A 22530-nucleotide genomic window follows, 5' to 3' on the forward strand; every position below is an offset into this window, starting at 1 on the left:
ATTCTCTCTAAACAAGGATCAATTCATGGTGTCACTAGTGGCTTTCAAGAGTCTCGAAACCTACCTAAAGCTGCAATTGATGCATATAGACTTGATAAGTGTGGTATGACCAATTTTAGAATTAGGAAAAAGAAATTAGGGATTGGTTGATGTATCAGGAACAAATGACGAATCTGGCAGTTATGAACAGATTCAACATTTGTTCCTTAGTAGTTTTTTGAGCTTAGAGGCTATGAGGAAACCCCTTTATCGTGCAGGACAGGCATGTCTTGATCTGCCAGATGGCTACTCTGTAACCATTCTTTTGTCTCTAATAAAATGAAAATTTAAATTAAGAAAAAAAAAGAATGTGGTATAAAATTCGCTTACCAATATGATTACTTTTGTCACTCCTCGCAGTGCCAAATTTCATCATGCTTTGTACTACTCCCTCCGTTTCAATTTATGTGAACCCATTTGATTGGGTACGAAGTTTAAAAAAGTAGAGAAGACTTTTAAATTTGTGGTGTAAAATGAGTCACATATATTTTGTGTGGCATAAATCATTGCATAAAGGTAAATTGTTTCCAAATATAGAAAGAGATTATTCTTTTTGGTACGGACTAATAAGGAAATGAGTTCACATAAATTGAAATAGATGGAGTATTTTTTATTGCACTTGAAGTTCTTGCAAAACCTAGTACCATACTACCATCAGAAAAAAATAAGGTACAATAGTAGTTTGGTCTTTTTTGAAATATGTTTCTTAAGAGAAATACTTGGTGCAATTAATTAAATAATTCTACATTCAAATAATACATTTTTTGAAAATTTCTGCAGAGTCAAATCTATAAGCTTTTTTATGCATTGATAAAACGAAATTAATTGAAACAGTACCAATAAATTGTAAAAAAAAAAAACAATAATAATCAATGGTAAAATGAATCCCTTATCGAATTACTAATTTATTAATTATACAATGTCTTACAAATTTCAAGTTAATCCAAATAATGAAATTGGAATAAATAGATTAAATGGTTACTAGACTAAGTTATGGCTTAATAACCTAAGGAAACTAATTAGGAAATGTTAATTGAAGTGGCTACTTGACAAATTAGGCCGCGTTAGGAAATTACTTATGCTTCTTCCACAAAGGTAAAAACTAAAATTAAGTATGTAAAGCAAAAACCCAGCAAAGCTGAATCATTTCTACACTAGAGCACATGCTGACCATAGAATAAAAATCTTTTCCTTGGATTATTCAACAGATTATGACTTCAAAGATTATTCAATGGAAAGACCTTCTATACGTGAAAGTACGTTATGATGATATTGAGATGATCCAAGAATTTAATTTGCTATCCGATTTTGCTTGCATGAAAAATGTGAGAAACAGATAGATTGGAATTGGACCAATATGTCTTTGGAATATGAAAAATAGAAATTGAGTATTATGGCATTGTTTAGCCTACTTACCGTATTGTTGATCATCACTTTTTCGTAATCTTCAGCGAGCCATATTCTGCTACGTCCTCCCGGATCCTTTTGTATTTTCACTATATATTTACCCATATCTTGTATTAAATCATGCATTTGAATCGTATCATCTTCGGTTGAGAACACAAGAGATTTGTCAATTAGGATATCCAATCCATATTCAGGTCTAAAATCGCAATTCTCAAGGATTTGCATGACTTCTCTCTTTTCTTCTCCTCAGAAGAAACATGCTATACCTAGAAATATATCTTGCTCTTCGGGCTTCAACCCAACATAACTAATTTTGAGCTTCTCAACCATTTCTAAACTAGAGTTTTTCTTTATTTTGTCTATAGTTCCTTCCCACCGAGCTAGGTCTTTCTTATGCAACAAAGAACCCCACACCTTGAGGGCTAAAGGAAGGCCTTTAGCATGATTTAAGGAGAGCTTCTTAAAACACTGATCACTTGGAACTCCACTATTTTGTTTGAAAGCATACTAATAGAACAATTGTGTAGCTTCATGACCAGGCAATAGCTTCACTTCATATATTGCATCAACATTTTTTATCAGATCTCTATTTCTAGTTGTTACAACAACTATGCTACCATTAGCAAACCAACCAGCATCACCTGCTAAATACTCAAAATGATCTCTTTCATCTATGTCATCAAGCACTATTATCACCTTCATAGAATGAAGTCTGCTATGAATTTTATCCTTCCCATCATACTTATTATTGGCGTTATCATCTTTTCTTCTGCACAGTTCAGAGAGAAGGGTATTTTGTAAAGAATGTAGTTGATTCTTTTTATTTTCATTTTCTTTAATATCCGCAAGAAAAGAAGCAGCTTCAAATTTATAAGAATGAGTATTAAAAATGGCTCTTGCTATTGTCGTTTTACTGACTCCGCCCATTCCCCAGATCCCCACAATCCGAACATCCTTGATTTCCATCTGTAGCAGGAATTTTACTCCCTCTAAATGAGTATTTATTCCCACAATATCTTTCAAATAAGATAAAGAAGTCTTGCATAATTTGGAAATTTGGTCAACAAGATCCCGAATACCTCCTGATTCAATCCTACAAAAAGTAAGAAGATTCTTGATATATAGATGAAAAAGTCAAAGAACGAGAAGTACTTCACATTGTAGATTACTGCATAATTATGATAAAGGGACTAAAAGCACATAAATCAAAAATCCTGAAGAACAGCCCAAAATATTATTTGCAATAACAATGTCAGTGTGTGTATATATATATATATATATATATATATATATATATATATGTATGTATATGTATGTATCCATGCTCATGCTCATGCTCATGCTCATGTCCAGTTTCAGTTCTTATCATGTTATCCCATGTCCTATATTATTTCATTCAGTTGCTTTATATACCAGTACATTCAATGTACTGACATCCCCTTTCTATTGCTTGGGGGCCTGCATTTCACGATGCAAGTACTGATTTACCGGACGACACATCTGCTTAATAGGACAGCATTCGTATCAGCTTATTGGTGAGCCCCATCTCATTCGGGGTTTGGTCAACTTTTTGTTTTATGATTAGTTATGCATCTAAGGTATGCTGGGGGCCTTGTCCCAGTAAGTATGTTTTCCAGTCAGACTCATGATAGAGGTTTCAGAGACTAGACAAGTCAGTTATGTTATGTCAGACATTCGAAGTCGTATAGCCATTTTGGCTCATTCATGTTATTTCCGCACTTATGTTTAAACAAGTATTTTTAATAAGTATTATGACTTATTACGTTTTATAAAGGCTTATCATGCATTCACGTTATATTCCGCTCATGTTATGCCTCATGATAATTCAGCAAACCATGTGGTTCGCTCGGTCACATGCAGTAAGGCACCGAGTGCCATGTTTCACCCAGGTCATGGTTCGGGGCGTGACAAAGCTTGGTATCAGAGCACTAAGTTCATGTGTCTTAGGAAGTCTATGAAACCGTGTCCAGTGGGGTCACTTTTATATGTGTATGGCGCCCACACATATAAACAGTGATCACCAAGATATTGAAGATTGTCTCACTTCTTTCAACTCTAGATCGTGCAATAGAGCTATGTTCTCAGAAATCACTTGGACTCGAGTGTTGTTTCCCATTCTACCAAATACGCCTCGTCTCAATGGATGAGGAAGATGTAAATCTAATCATTATCGATGTGTTAATTTCAGATGAAGTCATCAGGAATTATTCTAACTAGTGCGTATTGTGCCCTTTTAGAAAATTTCCACTAAGAGAAAGGAAACTTCGAGCCCGAGGTCTACTATTGATGCGACCCCAGAGACGGACTCTTAGATTTCGAGAGTTTTAATTATTCAGTTCTGTGACTGTAGGTCATCAGAACCTGCTTCAATTACCACTAATGCCCCGTCTCAGATCAATGTGAGGAAGAGATATTTTCATAATCCTATTTACAGCAAGTGTAATAAGAAACATCAAGGGGTGTGCCACTATGGCGCTCATAGATGTTTTGGGTGTAGCCGGCAGGGTCACTATCTGAAATGTTGCCCACGAGTGAAGCAGAGTAACAAAGGTTTTTCGCACCCCATTTGCAATAGGTGTGGCAAAAGACACGCAGGATTGTGTTGGATGGGTTTGGGTGTGTGCTATAATTGTGGTCTCCAAAGCCACATGCAAAGGGAATGCCCTTCAGTCAGGTAATTCGTGCTTATGTTTCTTTGGCTAATGTTTTAAACCATCTCGTAGCTTGGCACAAAGGATGCCCTTATCTTTTCTGAAGTACCTATGCCATTTTTATGTTCAAAGTGACTTTCTATCCATGTCTTAGATGCTCAAGGAACAAATTATTCATGCCTATAATCCATTCTTTCATGAGCCTTATTTATAACAAGGGCAATTACTCATGGTGATAAGAGTAAGCTATGTTGAATCATGTCTCATCATTTCAGTATATCTAAGTTCTAAAGGTAATACTTTATCCATGCCTTACATCTCTGAGTACCCAAGAGTGAGCCTACAATAGTACTCTACGCAAATCACACTTATTCCTTATTATTAGCACAATACTCATGAAATTAGGTCCAGACGCCACGATATGCATCTATGATGTACTTATTGTCAGGTTGCTCATCGTCCCATGCCCTATGTCATGCTATTCACGTTTCATGCCCTATGAATCACGTTCCCATGTACGCATGTTCCACGTTACGTCCTCCATGTACAATGCACCATGTCATGTTTGTTCTCTAAAGCAAAGTATCTCATGTGAATAGTACCAATAATTCCTTTTTTCTCAGTCCTCTATAATTCTCTCATGAGAATGAGCAAGATGAGCTAAGGTATTCATAATCATGATCAACAGCTAACAAGATAATCAGAAGCAGGGTGCATTCCCATATTCAAATAGATATTTTTTCATGTACCCTGTGGTACTTATCTCAGGAGTATTCTACTCAGATTTGATGTATTCATGTCATGCCTATGCTAGAGATTTATGAATACCTATGTTAGGATCATATCCTTGTTAGACGACTCAAGTCTGTCGTATTCACATCGAGTTGCGCTTACATTCAAAGCCTAAGTCATACTCCTATCTCATATTACCATGGTGACATACGAACGTCTATGATCGAGTCTTTAAGTATCCAAATCCTACCCGCACTTAGTAGTCAACCCTCATGTTGTAACAATCATGTTTTTGACATTCAGATCCTATGTTACGAAATCTATGTTTACACGTATTCGTATCTCATGACAGTTTAGCACTTATGTATTCATGTCATCCAGTCTTCATGTATTGATGTCCCACGTCATACGTCTTACGCCCAGGTAATTATGTCATTTCGTGCCTATTTCCAATACTCGTGTCATTCGTGCCTACAAATTTTCTTTCAAACCCCAAGTATAGTAATCATGTAATCATTCAGCCAATATCCGTGTGTTCAAGCCAGCTCAGTATTTATGTTAGCTACATTCAATATTTGGTAATCACGTTATGTCACATCATGCATATTAAGATACCCTGTGAGTTGTATGTTGGTACTTTAGTTAGCTGGCAGACGTTTGAGATATGTCGTGAGGGTCCGAATTAGGAAGGAAGTCCTGCCATAGATTTTGTAGATTCCAGAGTTAGTAGCGATTTTTAACCACTAGTCATAAATCGAGGACAAATGTTTCATGATTCTCATTCATGTAGGTGCTACTCAGTTTCGAGTTCCCCATATACATGTTTCCATGTAATCACGTATTCAGTTCTCATGATCTGTGATCATATTCCCACGTATCCATGTCAAGCTCTTATGTTTTATGTCATGTTTCTTTCATGTTCATGTATTCAAGCCATGTCCATCCATATTATTAACCATGACCCATCATTCGAGGATGAATGACCCCATGCCCTATGTCATGCTAGAATACGAATTACATAGAATACGGACCGTATTTCAAAATATGGCCTGTATTTTACTGGGCATAAAATTTAATGTTTCAGAACAATATATAATCGTCCATATCATTTCAAATCATTATTTTTCATTCCTTCAAGCCCTAGAACGACCTCCTACCCTCTCCCATTATCAAGAACACCAAGGTAAGCCTATTCTAACCATTCCAAATCAATTCTAATATATATCCTTGTAATCTAAATAAGAAATCATCATTCCTAACCTAGGGTTTTCAAGAAAACCCATCGCAAGGTTCAAGATTCAAGATTTCGGAAATCTTCTTCAAAGTTCATGCTTTAATTCAAGTTTTGGAGCATTACCGGGTATGTAGGGTTGCTATCTACGTGTGGGAACATCATTGTTCTTCCCCACGCCTCTTAATCCATAGAGTATGAATCCTTATGAAAATTAGGGTTTCTTCTATACCATACTCATGATAACCCTAGGTCTATGTCCATGAATATATTATGTATGAATTGCTATTATTCTATCATTGTGTTCTTAATAACTCCATCTGATTATTGAGAATCTGCCCGTAATCCATGAACACTCATATCTCGTATTCCATGGGTTCTTGCATGCATGTTTTTAAATAAAAATGCTTATTTTATGAATATCCTACATGTCTACATGTTTTCATGCAATTGTATTATATAATTATCTTCATGCCATGATTCAAGATACATACATGTTAATACAAGTTATTTCATGAAACCATATTTACAAGTTATTTCGTGAAATTATGATTACAAGTTATTTCACGAAAGTCACGGGCTTCTTCATGTTCATGTTTTTGGGAGTTGCACAAGTTACCGAGAAGGCTCAGATAGCCTGAAACTACGTGGCCACTGTAGGACAAGGATCGCTCCGCCCAGTTAGAACGATTCCTTAATTTACATTGATTGGATCCATCAAGCACGTTACCATCTTATACCCTGGTAAGGTATGGGGGCTCTACTGGTCCGGCGAGGTACCAAACTCCACGTACCCACGTGGTGATATTATATTGTCGGTTTATGAAATGCTCTCCCTATTTACCATGTTTTACTCATGTGTGTGTGTGTGTCTCTCTCTCTATATATATACACACACACATATATATGTATCCTTATACCCTGGTAAGGTATGGGGGCTCTGCTGGTCCGGCGAGGTACCAGACTCCACGTACCCAAGTGGTGATATTATATTGTCGGTTTATGAAATGCTCTCCCTACTTACCATGTTTTACTCATGTGTGTGTGTGTGTGTGTGTGTGTGTGTGTGTATATACACACACATATATATATGTATCCATGCTCATGCTCATGCTCACATCCAGTTTCAGTTCTTATCATGTTATCCCATGTCCTATGTTATTTCATTCAGTTGCTTTACATACCAGTACATTCAATGTGCTGACGTCCCCTTTCTATTGCCCGAGGGCCTGCATTTCACGATGCAGGTATTGATTTACAGGACGACATGTCTTCTTAGTAGGACAGCATTCGTATCAACTTATTGGTGAGCCCCATCTCATTCGGGGTTTAGTCAACTTTTATTTTTATGATTAGTTATGCATCTAAGGTATGCTGGGGGTCTTGTCCCAGTAAGTATGTTTTCCAGTCAGACTCATGATAGAGGTTTCATAGACTAGACAAGTCAGTTATGTTATATCAGACATTCGAAGTCGTATATCCATTTTGGTTCATTCATGTTATTTCCGCACTCATGTTTAAACAAGTATTTTTATTAAGTATTATGACTTATTACGTTTTATAAAGGCTCATCGTGCATTCACGTTATATTCCGCTCATGTTATGCCTCATGATGATTCAGCAAGCCATGTGGTTCACTCGGTCACATGCGGTAAGGCACGGAGTGCCGTGTTTCGCTCAGGCAATAGTTCGGGGCGTGGCATGTCTGACTTATTTTAGCTAAAACCAAACCAAACAAATTATGCTCCGTTTTTTGTTTCCGACACCAAACCAAGGCAAACTAAACCACTAGTTGGGTTTTTTTCTCGGTTTATCGGTTTGGTGCGGTTTGTCGGTTTACTTTGTACACCCCTACCTGCAATACTCCCTCTCCCTCATTTTACCTGTCTTTTAGGATTTTAGCATATAAAAACAAAAAAGGAACAAATCTCATCATTTGAATTAAATTTTAAGTACTCTTTCTAGATAAAAAAAAGTGTCTACTTAGTCTTTTTTCTTGGGTAAAAAAAAGTGTCCACTTAACCCATTTCAATGAGTACTATATATCAAATAGTTAAGTAAAAAAGGAATTAATTATTTTGAGGTTTAACAAATCTTACTTCTTAAATTAGGTATTTGGAAATGTCAATTTGAAATTTCTTTTTGAAGTGTGTGGATAAATATAAAAACCTTATAAATATTAACACATTTTTTTTATTATTCTATTACAGTTTTGTAAAACCCAATGTGCAAGTAAAATTAATTATAAACAAAAGTAAAATGTTTACCTTAACATTTATGATAGTTATTTGCTTAGACAATTGGAACAAAATTTGATCCCATAAGAAAAGAGCCTAAATACGTTTACACGGGGTGCAATACTCCACTAACCCTGACACGTGGAACAAGATATTTTTTGTAGCTCTTGAGAAGAAATGCAGATTGTTCTAGAGTTCCATTATGAGCATTGGTGACACAATTACTGATTTGTCCTTCCATGAAGCCAGATTTGTCAAAATGCCCTTGGTCGCCCATGGCATGGCACTTCTATATAGTAGAAATAACTTCAAGATTGTTATATCTCTGTGTTCATTTGGGAATTAAGAAGTTGAGTTATAATTATAATTCAAAGTCTTAATAAATCGTATACAAAGAGGAGATTTGTTCCTCATAATTAGCCCAATTATAGAGTTAATTCATTAATTGAATTGAAAATATAATTGAAATGCTAAATGTTATTTTCAATAGTAAAAGTAAAGCTCATTTTCCAAATAAATCATACTTCCTTTTCTAATTAATCAGCCATGAATAAGCTTCTTTCAAACTTTATATATATAACTCTTTTAAACACATTTTACAAACAAGTTAATCTCTTTTAGTTATAAAAATGTTACAACCGTAGGTCAACCGCATTGTGCAAATTCTTATACCAAGGTACCTAACACCTTTCTCGGGGAATCACTTGAACCCTTACCCTTTCTCTAGTACAAAAAGTTTTTCAAAAATATCTTAAATTAGTTTCCTAATTTCTGTACAATTAATTTGGTGGCGACTCTATTTATTCACGATAAAGAGCCAAAATTATGAGAAGCTTTTATGTGCGAGCGTAAAAGCGGACCGTAGTAGATGTCGATTTCGCTGGGGATTCATCTAAGTGCTAACCATAAGGATTTTTCTAACAATTGGGGCTAACTTTATTTGTATTACTTGTTTAATTTTATTATTTGTTTAAATGCGGAAAAGGTCCAAAAATGCCCCTGGACTATCTCAAAAGGTTTAAAAATACCTTCATCCATCTGTTGGTCTAAATATACCCTTCATCTACCTATTTTGGCTCACTTCTACCCTTAAACTTAACAACCTTCTCCTTCTTATTATTTATTATTTTTATTTATCCCGTGGCGCCTCCTTATTGGTCGAAAATAAAACCCCAGCCCTACCAGATCTTTTCCTTCGACCCAACCCATGATCCTCGACTAGGCCTGTTATCAATCGGATCGGGTTTAGTATATTTTGGATTATAATTTCAGTTTTTAGATTTCGCAAAATATAATTGGAATCCCTTCTAAATACGTTAGGATTGGATCGGATTTCTTAAGTTCGGTTTCGAATAAATCGATTTGGATAATTTGAATTTTCGGTTCGGCCTATAAATTGCATCTTCTTCTTACAAAATGAACAATCAAATAATATATTCATACCAAATTGCCTTAATATATAGCTCCCGATGCTATAACAATCATATAAATAAAGTATTCATACGAACAACTTAGTAATATTTTTTAATATATGGGTTGATGTATAATGAGTAGGGTATATTTGACTTATTAGTTTGGACATATAGTGTGAGGACCCACAGCAGGTGTAACCCATGCATGCAACTGTGAACCCCCTGGGTATCTGGACCCCATGAACATGACTTGACATGACATGACATACTCAGGTATTGTAGCAGTGAAATCACAACAGTTCGCTGCGCCCTGCAGAGCTTCGAACCCGTGACCTCAGGCCTTTTGTTCTCCCAAAGGAGACGACTCTCACCAATTGAGCTGCAGCTCAACTGGTAAGAGGCGTCTCCTTCGGGAGGACAAAAGGCTTGAGGTCACGGGTTCGAAGCGCTGCAGCGTGTGCGAATTGTCTGTGATTTCTTGCCACAATATCTCAGTAGTCCATGCACAGTATGGTCAGCGCCCAGCTGTTGCATGTCAGCTAGTCAGCAGGGTCAGATACCCACAGCAGTCAGTAGAGGGGGCAACCTACAGTGCAGATCACTGTGGATCCTCGACAAAAAAGTCGCCTTTTTTGTGAGGACCCACAGCTGGGCGCTGACTATGCTGTGAACCTCTGGGTATCTGACCCCATAACTGACTGCTGTGGCATCTGCGCCCTGCTGACTAGTCATGACATACTCAGGTATTGTATGAGCGCAGCTCAATTGGTGAGAGTCGTCTCCTTTGGGAGAACAAAAGGGGGGAGGTCACGGGTTCGATACCAGCCGCTGCAGCGTATATCGAATTGTCTGTGTCTCTTGCTCATACAATACCTGAGTATGTCATGACTAGTCCGCAGGGCGCAGATGCCACAACAGTCAGTTATGGGGTCAGATACCCAGAGGTTCACAGCATGGTCAGCGCCCAGCTGTGGGTCCTCACATATAGGTAGTGCGCTAATAACTAATGGATCGTCAGTAGGCTAAACATAAGGTATAAGAAATTTAGGTTTTTCGGATATCCAAAAATCCGAAGTTCCAAATCCAAAATTCGATCCAAAATTCAAGAATTTTAAAAATTAAATCAGAAATCCAATCCAGAATTTGAAAATTTCAAAATATCAGTCCAAAATGTTCGGATTTCCGATTTTGTCCAAACTATGCACACCCCTACCCTCGACCCAATTCCCATTTTAATCCCTTTCATTTTGAAGTCGAACAGCAGGTGAACGGGATTTTTCTAAATTTCTTGAATTTAACGGGACTGCTAGAGTATGGAGGATTAAGGCATTGGAAGGTTCTGGCAGTTGATTGGAGAGGACAACAATTAAGGATATGGACATTGCTGTCCGAGCTCATCTCCATGGATGGAAGTTCATCTTTCTGAATGATGTTGACGTATTTCACTGCATGGCACCTTAATGTCTCATAAGTAAATGTTTCTTTTGAATCTAAAAGACTTCTTGGATTTTCAGTGCCAGGGTGAGGTACCAGAATCATACGAAGCGTATCGGAAGCATCAATATAGTTGGCATCGGGGCCAATGCAGTTGTTCCGTCTTTGTTTCGCCCCAAATCATTGCTGGCAACGTACAAAGCTAAATACGCTATGAACAAAGCGCATCAGATACTTTAATTTATTGGCTTTATCATTAAATCCGTAGATATATAAAAAAGTAAATAAAGAAAAAAATAAGGTCATCTGGAGTTGCTAAGACTAACAACGAGGAATCATAGAATATTAATTGTATTTGCATCAACAAGTGTTAAAGAAAACATCCCCAATTCCATTTAAAGAGGAGCCAGAGAAAGGAATTTGGGTGTAAAGGGATGCGATGTGCGGATGTTTTCGTCAAAGGAATTGGGTCGTGAGTTATGGTCGGGTCGAGGGAATTGGGTCGCGGGTCACAATGGAGGCTTATACCATATCATATCATATCATATCATATCATATCATATCATATCATATCATATCATATAATAATATATATCCCTCTGTGGGGTGAGCTCATCATCATATCATCATCTCGGCCCAACTGATTAGTGGCAATGTACAGCTACGTGCCTACCCGGCCGCCTACAACATGACTCGGTAAAGAAAGAAATACATCTACGTGCACAGCTACGCGCCTACCCAGCCGCCTACAACATGACTCGGTAAAGAAAGAAATACATCTACATGCACAGCTACGTGCCTACCCGGCCGCCTACAACATGACCCGGTAAAGAAAGAAACATGTCTAGGTGCACATATAAGTGCCTACCCGGCCAACTATAGCGCGGCTCGGTAATGAAAATAAATACATAGATATAGGTGCAATGCAAAACTGGCCTCAGAAAAGATATCATAAGAAAAGTCGGAGTGACCTATTGTCGTTACCCTCCGACTATCGTTATTGTCGCTACATTCTTTACCTTTCAATTCAAGAGACAACAACATGGAGAATATGTAAGATACTTGGTATGAATTACACACGAAGTAGAGTTCAACTCATTTAGATGGTATATAATCAGTCCAAGTTTAGCAGAAACATTCCAATTCGGTGGCCAAAAGAGATATGGAATCATGAAAGGCGTTTGATGCAATCATATATGAGATAAATATTAGTCAATCACAAGGAAGAGTATTCATGTCACATTTAGTGGAAACTTATATCAATGGAAGGTCTGTTATCTTTAAGTGATGGACAAGAAAGACAAGAATGCGGGAATACATTTTAATACAAGCTATTTCAGAGAAGAAGTAAGCTTAACCATTTCGGGATACGGCTGACTCAAGTTTTACGGTAACGTTTCAATCAATAACCAAAGAAACATGGAAATATGGACAGTACTTTAATATAAGTCATGTATGAAGTAGAGGGCAGCTCAAGTAAAAGAATATGATCAACTTATGTTTTCACGGAATGAATGTATCAATGAAGCGTTCGTCGAGTTCTAGTCATTCCACAAAAGAGAAGAGAAAGCCCTACATACCACATCGATGGAGTTATAAATTTTTCTCAAGTCCTCAAACTGTTACACCTCATAGTTTTGTACGTGAAATCTATTAAGCAGTAGTTGTTTAAGTGTAGACATGGATGACTTCCTAGGATATGTGAGATTGTATGCACCTATCTCATGGTTACGAGGGTTTAAGTTCGTATAATAAGATATGGAAGACTCCGGGACCAAGTAAATCAAAGAAAATAAGTTTGTCAAAAATTTGGAAAAAGTTGGCAGAATCAAGGACAAACTTTTGGTTCAAATTTGGAGGGGTATATATCTAGGTATATTAGAAGTTTTAAGGTGTTTCAAAAGCCTAAAATGAAGTTCGTCGAGTCTAGTTTTCAATGCAACAAACCGTTCATCGATACAATGTCGGAGTAGAGAATTATGGATGTCACAAGTTAGGCGGGCAGAGCAGGGCGCGCTGCTACAGTGCTACTACAGTACCATCGACTTTAGCACACTAGATAAGGGTTAAAACCCTTTTTTTTGTCATAATAATTCCCCAAAAAATTCAGCAACATATGAGAGCTTACATATAACATAAAAATGAGGATTTTGAGAGATTTCAAGTTACGGAGTATCAATCGAGGTCCGGACAACGTGTAGTCGCGCTTATAGTTTCGTTTTGCGTTGAAGTTGGCTTGGAATCAAATTAAATATTGAAGATCTTGCTACTTTAGTAAAGATAAGGTGTGAATCATTAAATCTCTCACTTTATTAATATTGATTTAGGAGTATTTACGAGAATAAGAATTAGAGTCATTATGTTGGTATTATTGGCTTATGGATTGAAGGTTGAAAGAAACTTTGGATGAATTTGCACATAATTATCTTGTAGAATCGTGAGTATATTGTTGTTGATGTTTTTCGTATTTTTTGAGAGTTTTATTGGTATTTGCAGGAAGTAGATAATATAGGGGAAATGCTGCCCAAATTTTTGTAACCCAAAGTTAGTCTTCAATAACTAGTAAATCTAAGTTGAAAGAGGAATATGATGGGGGTATGATTAAATATATGTTTCTCGCTATATAGGTTCGGGTGAATGCCGAGCATCGGAGTAAAGGATACTTTAAGTGGTGGCCTGACAAATAAGGTATGTAAGGTGTTCGTTTCCCTCTTTCTTTGGCACGAATCCAACTAGAACATAAACACGAGCGTTCCATAACAAATCCACTCCTTTCCCATGCTTTGTATTTCAAATCTTAGTGTCTTGTTATTTGATTGATTCTTAAAATATTATTTTACTTATCATCATCGATTACTTCTTTGGACTCGATACAGATTCCATAAGTTATTCGGAGGCTACCGACCTTATGTCACTCCGAAAGGCCAAGGTCGGATTAATGACTTCTCATGCATTACATATATATATATATATATATATATATATATATATATATATATAAATGTATTGCACTATTTTACTACACCGTGCCGCGCTATAGTCGGCCGGGCATGGCACGTAGATGCACACACCACTGCAGTGGGCATGTTATGATATTGCCCCGGACGCGGGCTAATGATGATAACACCGAGCCTTAACAGTCGGGCATGATTTTACACACATAACACCGAGCCTTATAGCCGGGCATGGATACTATCTGTTATGTGTGTATATATATATATATATATATGCATACAAATAATTTTATCATGCATTGTATCTCGTGCTACTTCTAGATGTTTAGTTTTCTTTTGCCTTTATTAATGTTACATTATATCTTAATTATGTTGTTACTCTCCTGCCTTGCATACTCAGTACTTTTATCTGTACTAACCTCCCATTGCACGGGACGCTGCATTTCGTGCTGCAGGCTCCGACAGAGTTATTGAGGAGCAACCACAGTAGGATTTATCAGCTTCAGCGGTGTTAGCAAATGCCACTACTCCGGGCTTGCTATCTTTTGGTACTTTTTTGTTAGTATAATATATGTTCATATGTATACTCTTAGAGGCTCATGGACATAGTGGGGTATGTAAATATTATGTATGGCTTTGTCGGCCTTGTTTTGGGTTCTTAATATGTTTCTGATAGCCTCGCCGGCTTTATGATATACGTTATGTTATGGCGACCTTGTCGATCCACATATGCACATATGTATTGAATGATCGGATATTTCTATGTTGAGCCTTTTCTGCGTGCAGGTGTTCTTTGAGTTATGGTATGTGATGTTCAAAGTAACTGTTAAGTCAGGTGGTTTTCGGCCTACGGGTCGGAGCCCGTCATACTCCTCGTTGGGGGTGTGACACGAACGCCTTACGAACGATTTCCTACATAATACGGACTGTTCAAGATCAAAACTGTCACGACCCAACCCCGTAGGCCGTGACTAGTGCCCGATCTGGGCACCCGAACCCATCTATCAAATATTATCTCAAATTCTATCAACTCATTCTAGTATATGGCGGAAGCCGACAAGATTTTATTTCAAATTTAGGTAATTTCCAGAAAATTTCGGCAGAGTTTCCTTTGTTTTACGGACTATCCAATATACCCTGCACGCAGAAAATACCAACAAAAGCCACACAGGGCTAACCAAGCAATATATAAACATATGTGGACCGGCCGCCTCGGCGTATAGGATCGCCCAAACAACATATGCGGACCGGCCGCCTCGGCGTATGGGATCGCCCAAACGACATGTACATACATCCATACAGAAAGACCCTAACCCACAAACATGTCCACAGACCTCTAAACAGACCGACAGAATCATATGACGGGACAGGGCCCCGCCGTACCCATGAACGAATATATACAAATGCACTAATAAATATATATACCAAAAGTATAAGCTCCGGAAAGAGAGGAGCACTCCGAATAGCAGAAAGGGTGTCCTAAACAGGTGGATCACCAGGCTGTGCGTCTGTACCTGCGGGCATGAAACGCAGCCCCCGGAGAAGGGGGTCAGTACGAAATATGTACTGAGTATGCAAAGCAGAAGGTACAGAAATAAATCTGAATAATAATCGAATCAGATATATAGAAAATAATACATATCAAAATGTTTATTTCCAAAGTATAAATTATGCATAGGGCACTGGAAAATGTGGTCGCCCGCCTGTCGATGGCGCCACAACACAGCATAACACCAGAAAGTTTCAAATCTCCGAATCCCCGTCACACATCACAACACAGCATAACGCCAAACACAGCATAACGCCAAACATAAGCGGAACCCGGCCCTCGAGCGAGGAGCACGGTGAACCATAAACACAGCATAACACCGGAATGTATCAAAAAGCGCACGACAACAGAACCGGCCCGGGAACCGGCGAACGATATCATAGTAGGCACGAGCGGAGTAGTGAGGAATCATATGCATAAAATCATTATTATAAATCCGAAGGATAAGTAAAATAGTCATATTCGAAATCGGAATAATAATTATCACTTTTTGATTCAAAGTTGTCGAATTTACATAAAGGGCGTCGCGGGACCCACGGACGAGTATAGACCCGAACTGAGCCCGCCTATGAAAAACATACCCATTATACATCAAGCAAACTCCTATAAAAATTATTGGAGCGATCCGAGCCTCTATGCGAAAAATATGGCATTCAGAGATTACAAAATTCCTTAAAGTGAACATTTTCTATGCGAATTTCGGAAAGCGATTACTTCAAATACATCATGGTTCATATTTCATAAAAACATACATAAGAGTGCCAAAGAATATATATATGGATCATAACATGCTCGGATCTCGAATTTGGAATTCCCTTAAAGCTCTAATCTAGCCTATGTGAAACTAAGGCATGCCAAAAGAAGGAAGGTTGCTTTACATACCTCAAACGCTCTCCAATATGATCCAACTCAAGCTAAGTCCAAACTATGATTCGGGCTGCCCACGATCTAAAAATAAGCCATAAAATGCCAAACATTAGCTAAAGACTCTTTGGGCATTAAATTCCAATTTCGCCCTTAATTCTACAGAAATTTGGGCAGCATTTCCCCTGTAAATAGGCTACCCCGAGAATTTAACTCGGCCGTATCAATCAACAACAACAACAACAACCAACCTAACAACATTAATAATCAATCCGAAAGGTAATACAACAATAATAGCTCTCTTTTCCATCATTCATCAACTTTCATAAATTCAATTCGACGACTTACCTTCAAGCCAAAATCGACGCTTATACGCTCACATACTAACAATATTTAAAGACATTCTAAGCAATTCATACAACATTCCCAACAACCCAAATTTTTCTCCAATTCAGCCGAATTCAGCCCCCAACCCGAGACACCCCTATATCATGCTCCTCATTTTCAAACCATGAGTTGTACCCAAAAATTCACATTCTAACAAAGCTATTCTCATCAGTAAATAATTCACATTAAATGTACAATAGCACCCAAATCAGTCCGCAACAATCACAATATCAATTTGAGTTAATAAACGTTTATTTCCAACATAGAATTCACAACGACGACGACTAAAACATTAAGCGATATTAATTCGTCCATTGTCATATAATGTGACCCGTTTCGTCCAACACTACAAACGTACATATATGGATGATTCTCAATCGTTCTTCACCCTACAATGATCATAATAAACTAACTAGACATTAATTCATAATTTCAACACAACACAACAAACACCCATTTACACGGCTCAAGCACCACACACCCAACTCACTTCCAACACACTATATTTCATGATATTCATCCTTTTTAACCTACTACAATAAGCATACAACCTTTGTAACATGCAAAACATAAATGATTCTTACCTTTCTCCTTCAATTTCCCAATAGCCTAGGGTTTCCAAAGATGAAAATTGGTGGGTTAATCGATCCAACGATGCTTCCACGCTACTTAGGAACCTCAAAATAGGGGGTTTGTACCAAGGAATTAATTTTTGGATGGCTTGAAATGGGAGTGGATTTTTCTCCCAGCTGGCCGTGAGCCTCAATGGAGGTTTTCAGCTTTTGCCCCTTTTGTTTTTAAGTGTGAGGATGAGTAATGAAGACTAGAGGTCACCCTTTATCATTTAAATGAAGTGTACAATTATCCCTTGGCCCACACTAATGTGTTGTCCCAATTAAAATTGAACACCATTTGTGTGGGCCAACCATGGAAATTGTGGATGATTTTTATCTTCCAATTTTTATCACTTTTGGTCCCGAGTTTTCCTAATTGTTCCATACCAATAAATTAATGCACAACTTATATCTCAAAATAAATTCGAAGGTCAAGAATCCCGACTTTGTATCCCAAAATAATTTTGTCCTTAGCTTATCATAAATAAATCCGGATTATTCCACTGTACAAAAATACGGGTTCTAACAAAAACCAAGGGACATTTAATCGAGCAACTCATGGGCGTGAATTTATAGGCCCTTTTGTAGCGTAATTTTCCCGTAAAAAGCTACCAAATTCTTATATATATATATATATATATATATATATATATATATATACTTATATATAGCTACCAAATTCTACTTTTTTTACTTCTCTTCTTTAATATGATCCCATCCATATCACCAAAACTCCAAACAACACAACAAAACCATATAAAACAGCCCAACAAATAAGCTAAGTTCACGAAAGTTTCATAAGAATATAGAAGAGCTTGTTCTACGGGTTTTTCATCGATTTCTATGATCAATTACTTGTAGAAGTTCAAAGAGATCAAAAGAAAGTTAAAACATACCTTAGATAATTAAAATCACTTCAAATCCCAAGTTACTTCAAAGCAAGGTTTTCCTCCGAAAGGTGAAATAGTGAAGAAATCATAATTTCAAAGTTGTCATGTTGTTCTTCATGTTAAAGTTGATAAATTTGCTCTTGGTTTGGATTGAGATTGATGGAGGATTCGTTGGAGAGATTTTGAGGGTTTTCCAAGTTGGGGTGGTGAGAAAATGGAAGAAAAATTCGTGCAAGGGGTCTTTTATATGCCTAAAGTGAGCAGCCACCGACCTTGCTCACTGTTCTCACAGCAGTTTACATCCGTGGACGAAAATGCAAATATCTCTCTACTCCGATGTCATATCGATGAACAGTAAAATGTGCTGGAAACTAGACTCATAGAACTTTAATTTGATAGGTTAATCACCCCGTAACTCCAAGTAGATTGAGAGAAAATCTCCGAGACATCTGACCCAAATTTCAGAGAAATTTACAAACTTAACTTGCGACGCCCTTTGTCGACTTTCGTATTACAACTCGTTTGACTTCCAAACTTAACAAGAGACCGTTATAACAACCTGCACCAGACAGTATCTGGATAAGTAAAAATGACCTCATAATCACATGTAGTTGTACCTATGGGACATACCCAAATTGGTAGGGTGGATATGTCAGCATGAACAACTAATAAGTCGTTGTGACAACAGGTAAAGAATCACTCTTGATTTAATCATTGAGGGCCAAGAAGAAACTACTGGCTTCATCGCCAATGTATTCTGAAAGATTATTCAGGTTCTAGTATAGATTGCGGAAGATAGATCAGTAATATGCAGTTCTGAAGCTAGATATATAGACATTTTTGGACATAGTTAAGAGGCAAACAGAAATCCAACCGGGGAGCAGTATCCTCTTATCTACTAAATTGTCCGTTGGGAATGAATCCCCCGTATAATTGATTGAACAAAAACAGACTGACTGAAAATGAAATTATTTCTTTTCTAAATTTATGGTCCTTCTCTAGAAGGCATGTAATAACAATGTTCCTAATGATTACTGCTTTCTCATAGTACTTTAATATTTCAGCAAATGTAGTTTAATATTTCAGCATGGTGGGTTATGCATTGTCCCAGGACCAAGAGAATTACTGTTTGATTCGCTAAGATGTTATAGAATGTAAGTGTTCCAGTCAATAATTTCATGTGTTGACTTCTATGTCTTTTGGAAATCTTTTGATAAATATCATAACCCCATATGAAGTTATCAGTATTTAGTACATGTATAAAAGAATGGAGTAATTTATAATAGAATGGGTCTACGTAGAAGTACGCGGTTTTGAGCAAGAAACTATGTCCTATGCCGTCAATGTGTTGTTAAATCAAAGAAACTTCCTCTATCTTACAGCAGCAAGTTGAGGAGCAAACATATCTCTGCCCCAGTAATGTAAAGCAATCGAGTATGCTGGCATACATTCTTAGTGATAATTTTGGTCCCACACTGTTGGGATGCAACTACAGATGATTAATGCTACTACAGATAATTAATCAACAAACTTCTCTGACGAATCCCCATATATATAAGTCAGAGAACTCATTTGCAAAAACCACAAGCCTCTTTCTTCACACTACATATCAATTAAAGCTTGTTTTCAATTTCTTCCAGCACTCTTACCACATAAAAGTTGAAGAGAAGTTCATCGATCATGAGGAATCATCTCAAGACAATCTTTCATCATGCTAAACACAATATTCTTCTGCGGCGAGGATCAACTGCAACCACTTCATCAACATCGACAAAGTTAACAGATGTTCCGAAGGGTCACATGGCAGTTTATGTTGGAGAAAACCATAATAATAAGCATAGATTTGTGGTTCCTGTCTCTTGCTTGAAGCATCCTTCGTTTCAAGACTTGTTGAGGCATGCAGAGGAGGAATACCTATTTGATTATCCAACGGGGGGCCTTACTATCCCATGTAGCGAGACTGAATTTCTCTATATCACTTCTCACTTAAATGTCATCACCAATTAATAAAGGAGTGCAGAAGTATAGTTCTTCAATCTGTACCATCATGTATATTTGTGGGTTAGAAGTTTACTAGTTCATAGATTACTGCAATCCTAACTTCCCCCGATTTTTTGGATATATTTTCTTGTCACTCTATGTCCATTTACAGTATAACAATGCAAGACTTGTTTGAGTCAATATATCAGCATTTGTTTTGGCAATCAATGTGAATATTACCATTAACCAACAAAGAAACGTACACACTAAAGAGCACCTACCCTCACTGCCACCTTCTAGGAAGGTTGCAGTGGTAGCTAGGCCTCAAGTAAACCATACTAAATACAGAACTTCTGCCAAAATTCTCTACAACTAAGGGCTCTCTTTGTTGTGCTATAGAACTCTATTCTCTCTACAATTTCTGTTGTTATTTTGCTTACTATGTCACTATACTGTACATTCCTTCCTTTAAATTGTCTCCAATTCCTTGCTTTCCATATATGGTAAATCATTGCGCCCCACAAAGCAGCCACTACATCCTTCTTAAATCTTTTCCAGTGTTTGTGCTTTATTAATCTCAATATTATCTTCAAATCCCCAGCAGGCATGCATATGTTCGACCACTGCATCACTTCTTTCCGCACAGCAGTAGCAAACATACAATCAACAAAAAGATGCTGACTAGTTTCCACCACCTGTTCCTGGCATAGACAGCAACTTGCATCCTCTATAGGGATATGTAAGTGCAATAGTCTTGCTTTGGTAAGCAGCCTTTGTTGGACAGCAAGCCACATTATAAATCTATGCTTAGGAGGTGATACCGAATTCCATATAAGTTCTGCAGTCTCCCACTTAGTTCTAGTACCAATTAAATCCAGATAACTCCTCGATATAGAGTACTTCCCATTTCCAGCTAACAAGTATTGCCCTTGCCTATACCAGTGTTGCATTCTGTCCTTCAGTGCATTAATTTTCCTCCAGTACCAGCTGCTGTCCAGTGGAGCTTTATGCCTCCAAATTGTATCTGTTTTAATGTATATCCCGTGTACCCATTTCATCCATAGAGACTCCTTATTCAGAGCTAACTGCCACAGAAGTTTCCCCACTGAAGCTACATTCCAAGTGCCACATCCCTTAACATTTAGGCCTCCTAGTTTCTTAGGAAAACACACTGTCTCCCAAGATACAAGTGGGATTTTCCTCTTCTCACTTTTGCTGCCCCATAGATAATCTCTGCATAATCTGTCTACCTCTTTAACAATACTTTGTGGCAGTATGAACACAGACCCCCAAAAACTATGTACTGAGAATAACACCGCAAGAATTACTTAAGTCTACCTGCATATGACAGCTGCTTAGCATACGTAGTCTTAATTCTTTTTGTTATCTTGTCCACCAGTTGATGGCATTCAAGCTTACTCCATTTCTTTGCTGATAGTGGCAAGCCGAGGTATCTGATTGGGAATTCTCCCTTAGCAAACCCAGTCAAGTTCAGCAACTGATTCTTCTCAGCATCATCCATTCCAGCCAAAAACAAACAAGATTTGTCCATATTGGCTACAAGTCCAGTAGTTGCACTAAAATGTGCTAAGGCCTCTTTCACTCTAGATACTGACTTTACTTCACCTTTGTAGAAAATCATTAAATCATCAGCAAAAATGAGATGATTCAATTTGAGGCTTTTACACATAGGATGAAACTTAAAGTCTAGCAACATACTCATTGTTTTAAGAACTCTTGACAAATACTCCATCACTAAAACAAATAGTAATGGTGAAACAGGATCTCCCTGCCTCAAACCTCTTTTCCCTTCAAAATAACCAAATCCCTCTCCATTGAGTTTGATAGTGAACTTTGGGGTTGTTACACAAGCTATGATCAACCTAATAAACTTGATTGGAAATCCAAAACCCACTAGAGCTTCTTCTAGAAATTCCCAGCTCACCATATCATAAGCTTTCCTAAGGTCTATCTTCATTAAACACCTTGGAGTAGTCTTCCTATTGTAATGCCTCAATAGGTCATGACAAACGAGTATGTTATGTACCATTGATCTTCCTTGGACAAAGGCAGCTTGATTTTCTGCTACAATGTATTGCACTGCCTCTTTCAACCTACTACAAAGCAT

General features: G+C 37.5%; 1 protein-coding gene across 1 annotated transcript; it reads right to left on the reverse strand.

Moving 5' to 3' along the window:
- Window positions 1–1953: 1953 nt before the first annotated feature.
- On the reverse strand, window positions 1954–22530 carry LOC132608097 (uncharacterized). Its single transcript, XM_060322169.1, has 4 exons — window positions 21822–22530; window positions 20843–21705; window positions 19803–19897; window positions 1954–2539 (listed from the first exon to the last, which is right to left on the reverse strand). Exons 1-4 carry the CDS (start codon window positions 22528–22530, stop codon window positions 1954–1956), a joined length of 2253 nt encoding a protein of 750 aa, XP_060178152.1.

The sequence above is a fragment of the Lycium barbarum genome, chromosome 8, assembly GCF_019175385.1.
Source record: "Lycium barbarum isolate Lr01 chromosome 8, ASM1917538v2, whole genome shotgun sequence".
Classification (NCBI taxonomy): Eukaryota; Viridiplantae; Streptophyta; class Magnoliopsida; order Solanales; family Solanaceae; genus Lycium; species Lycium barbarum.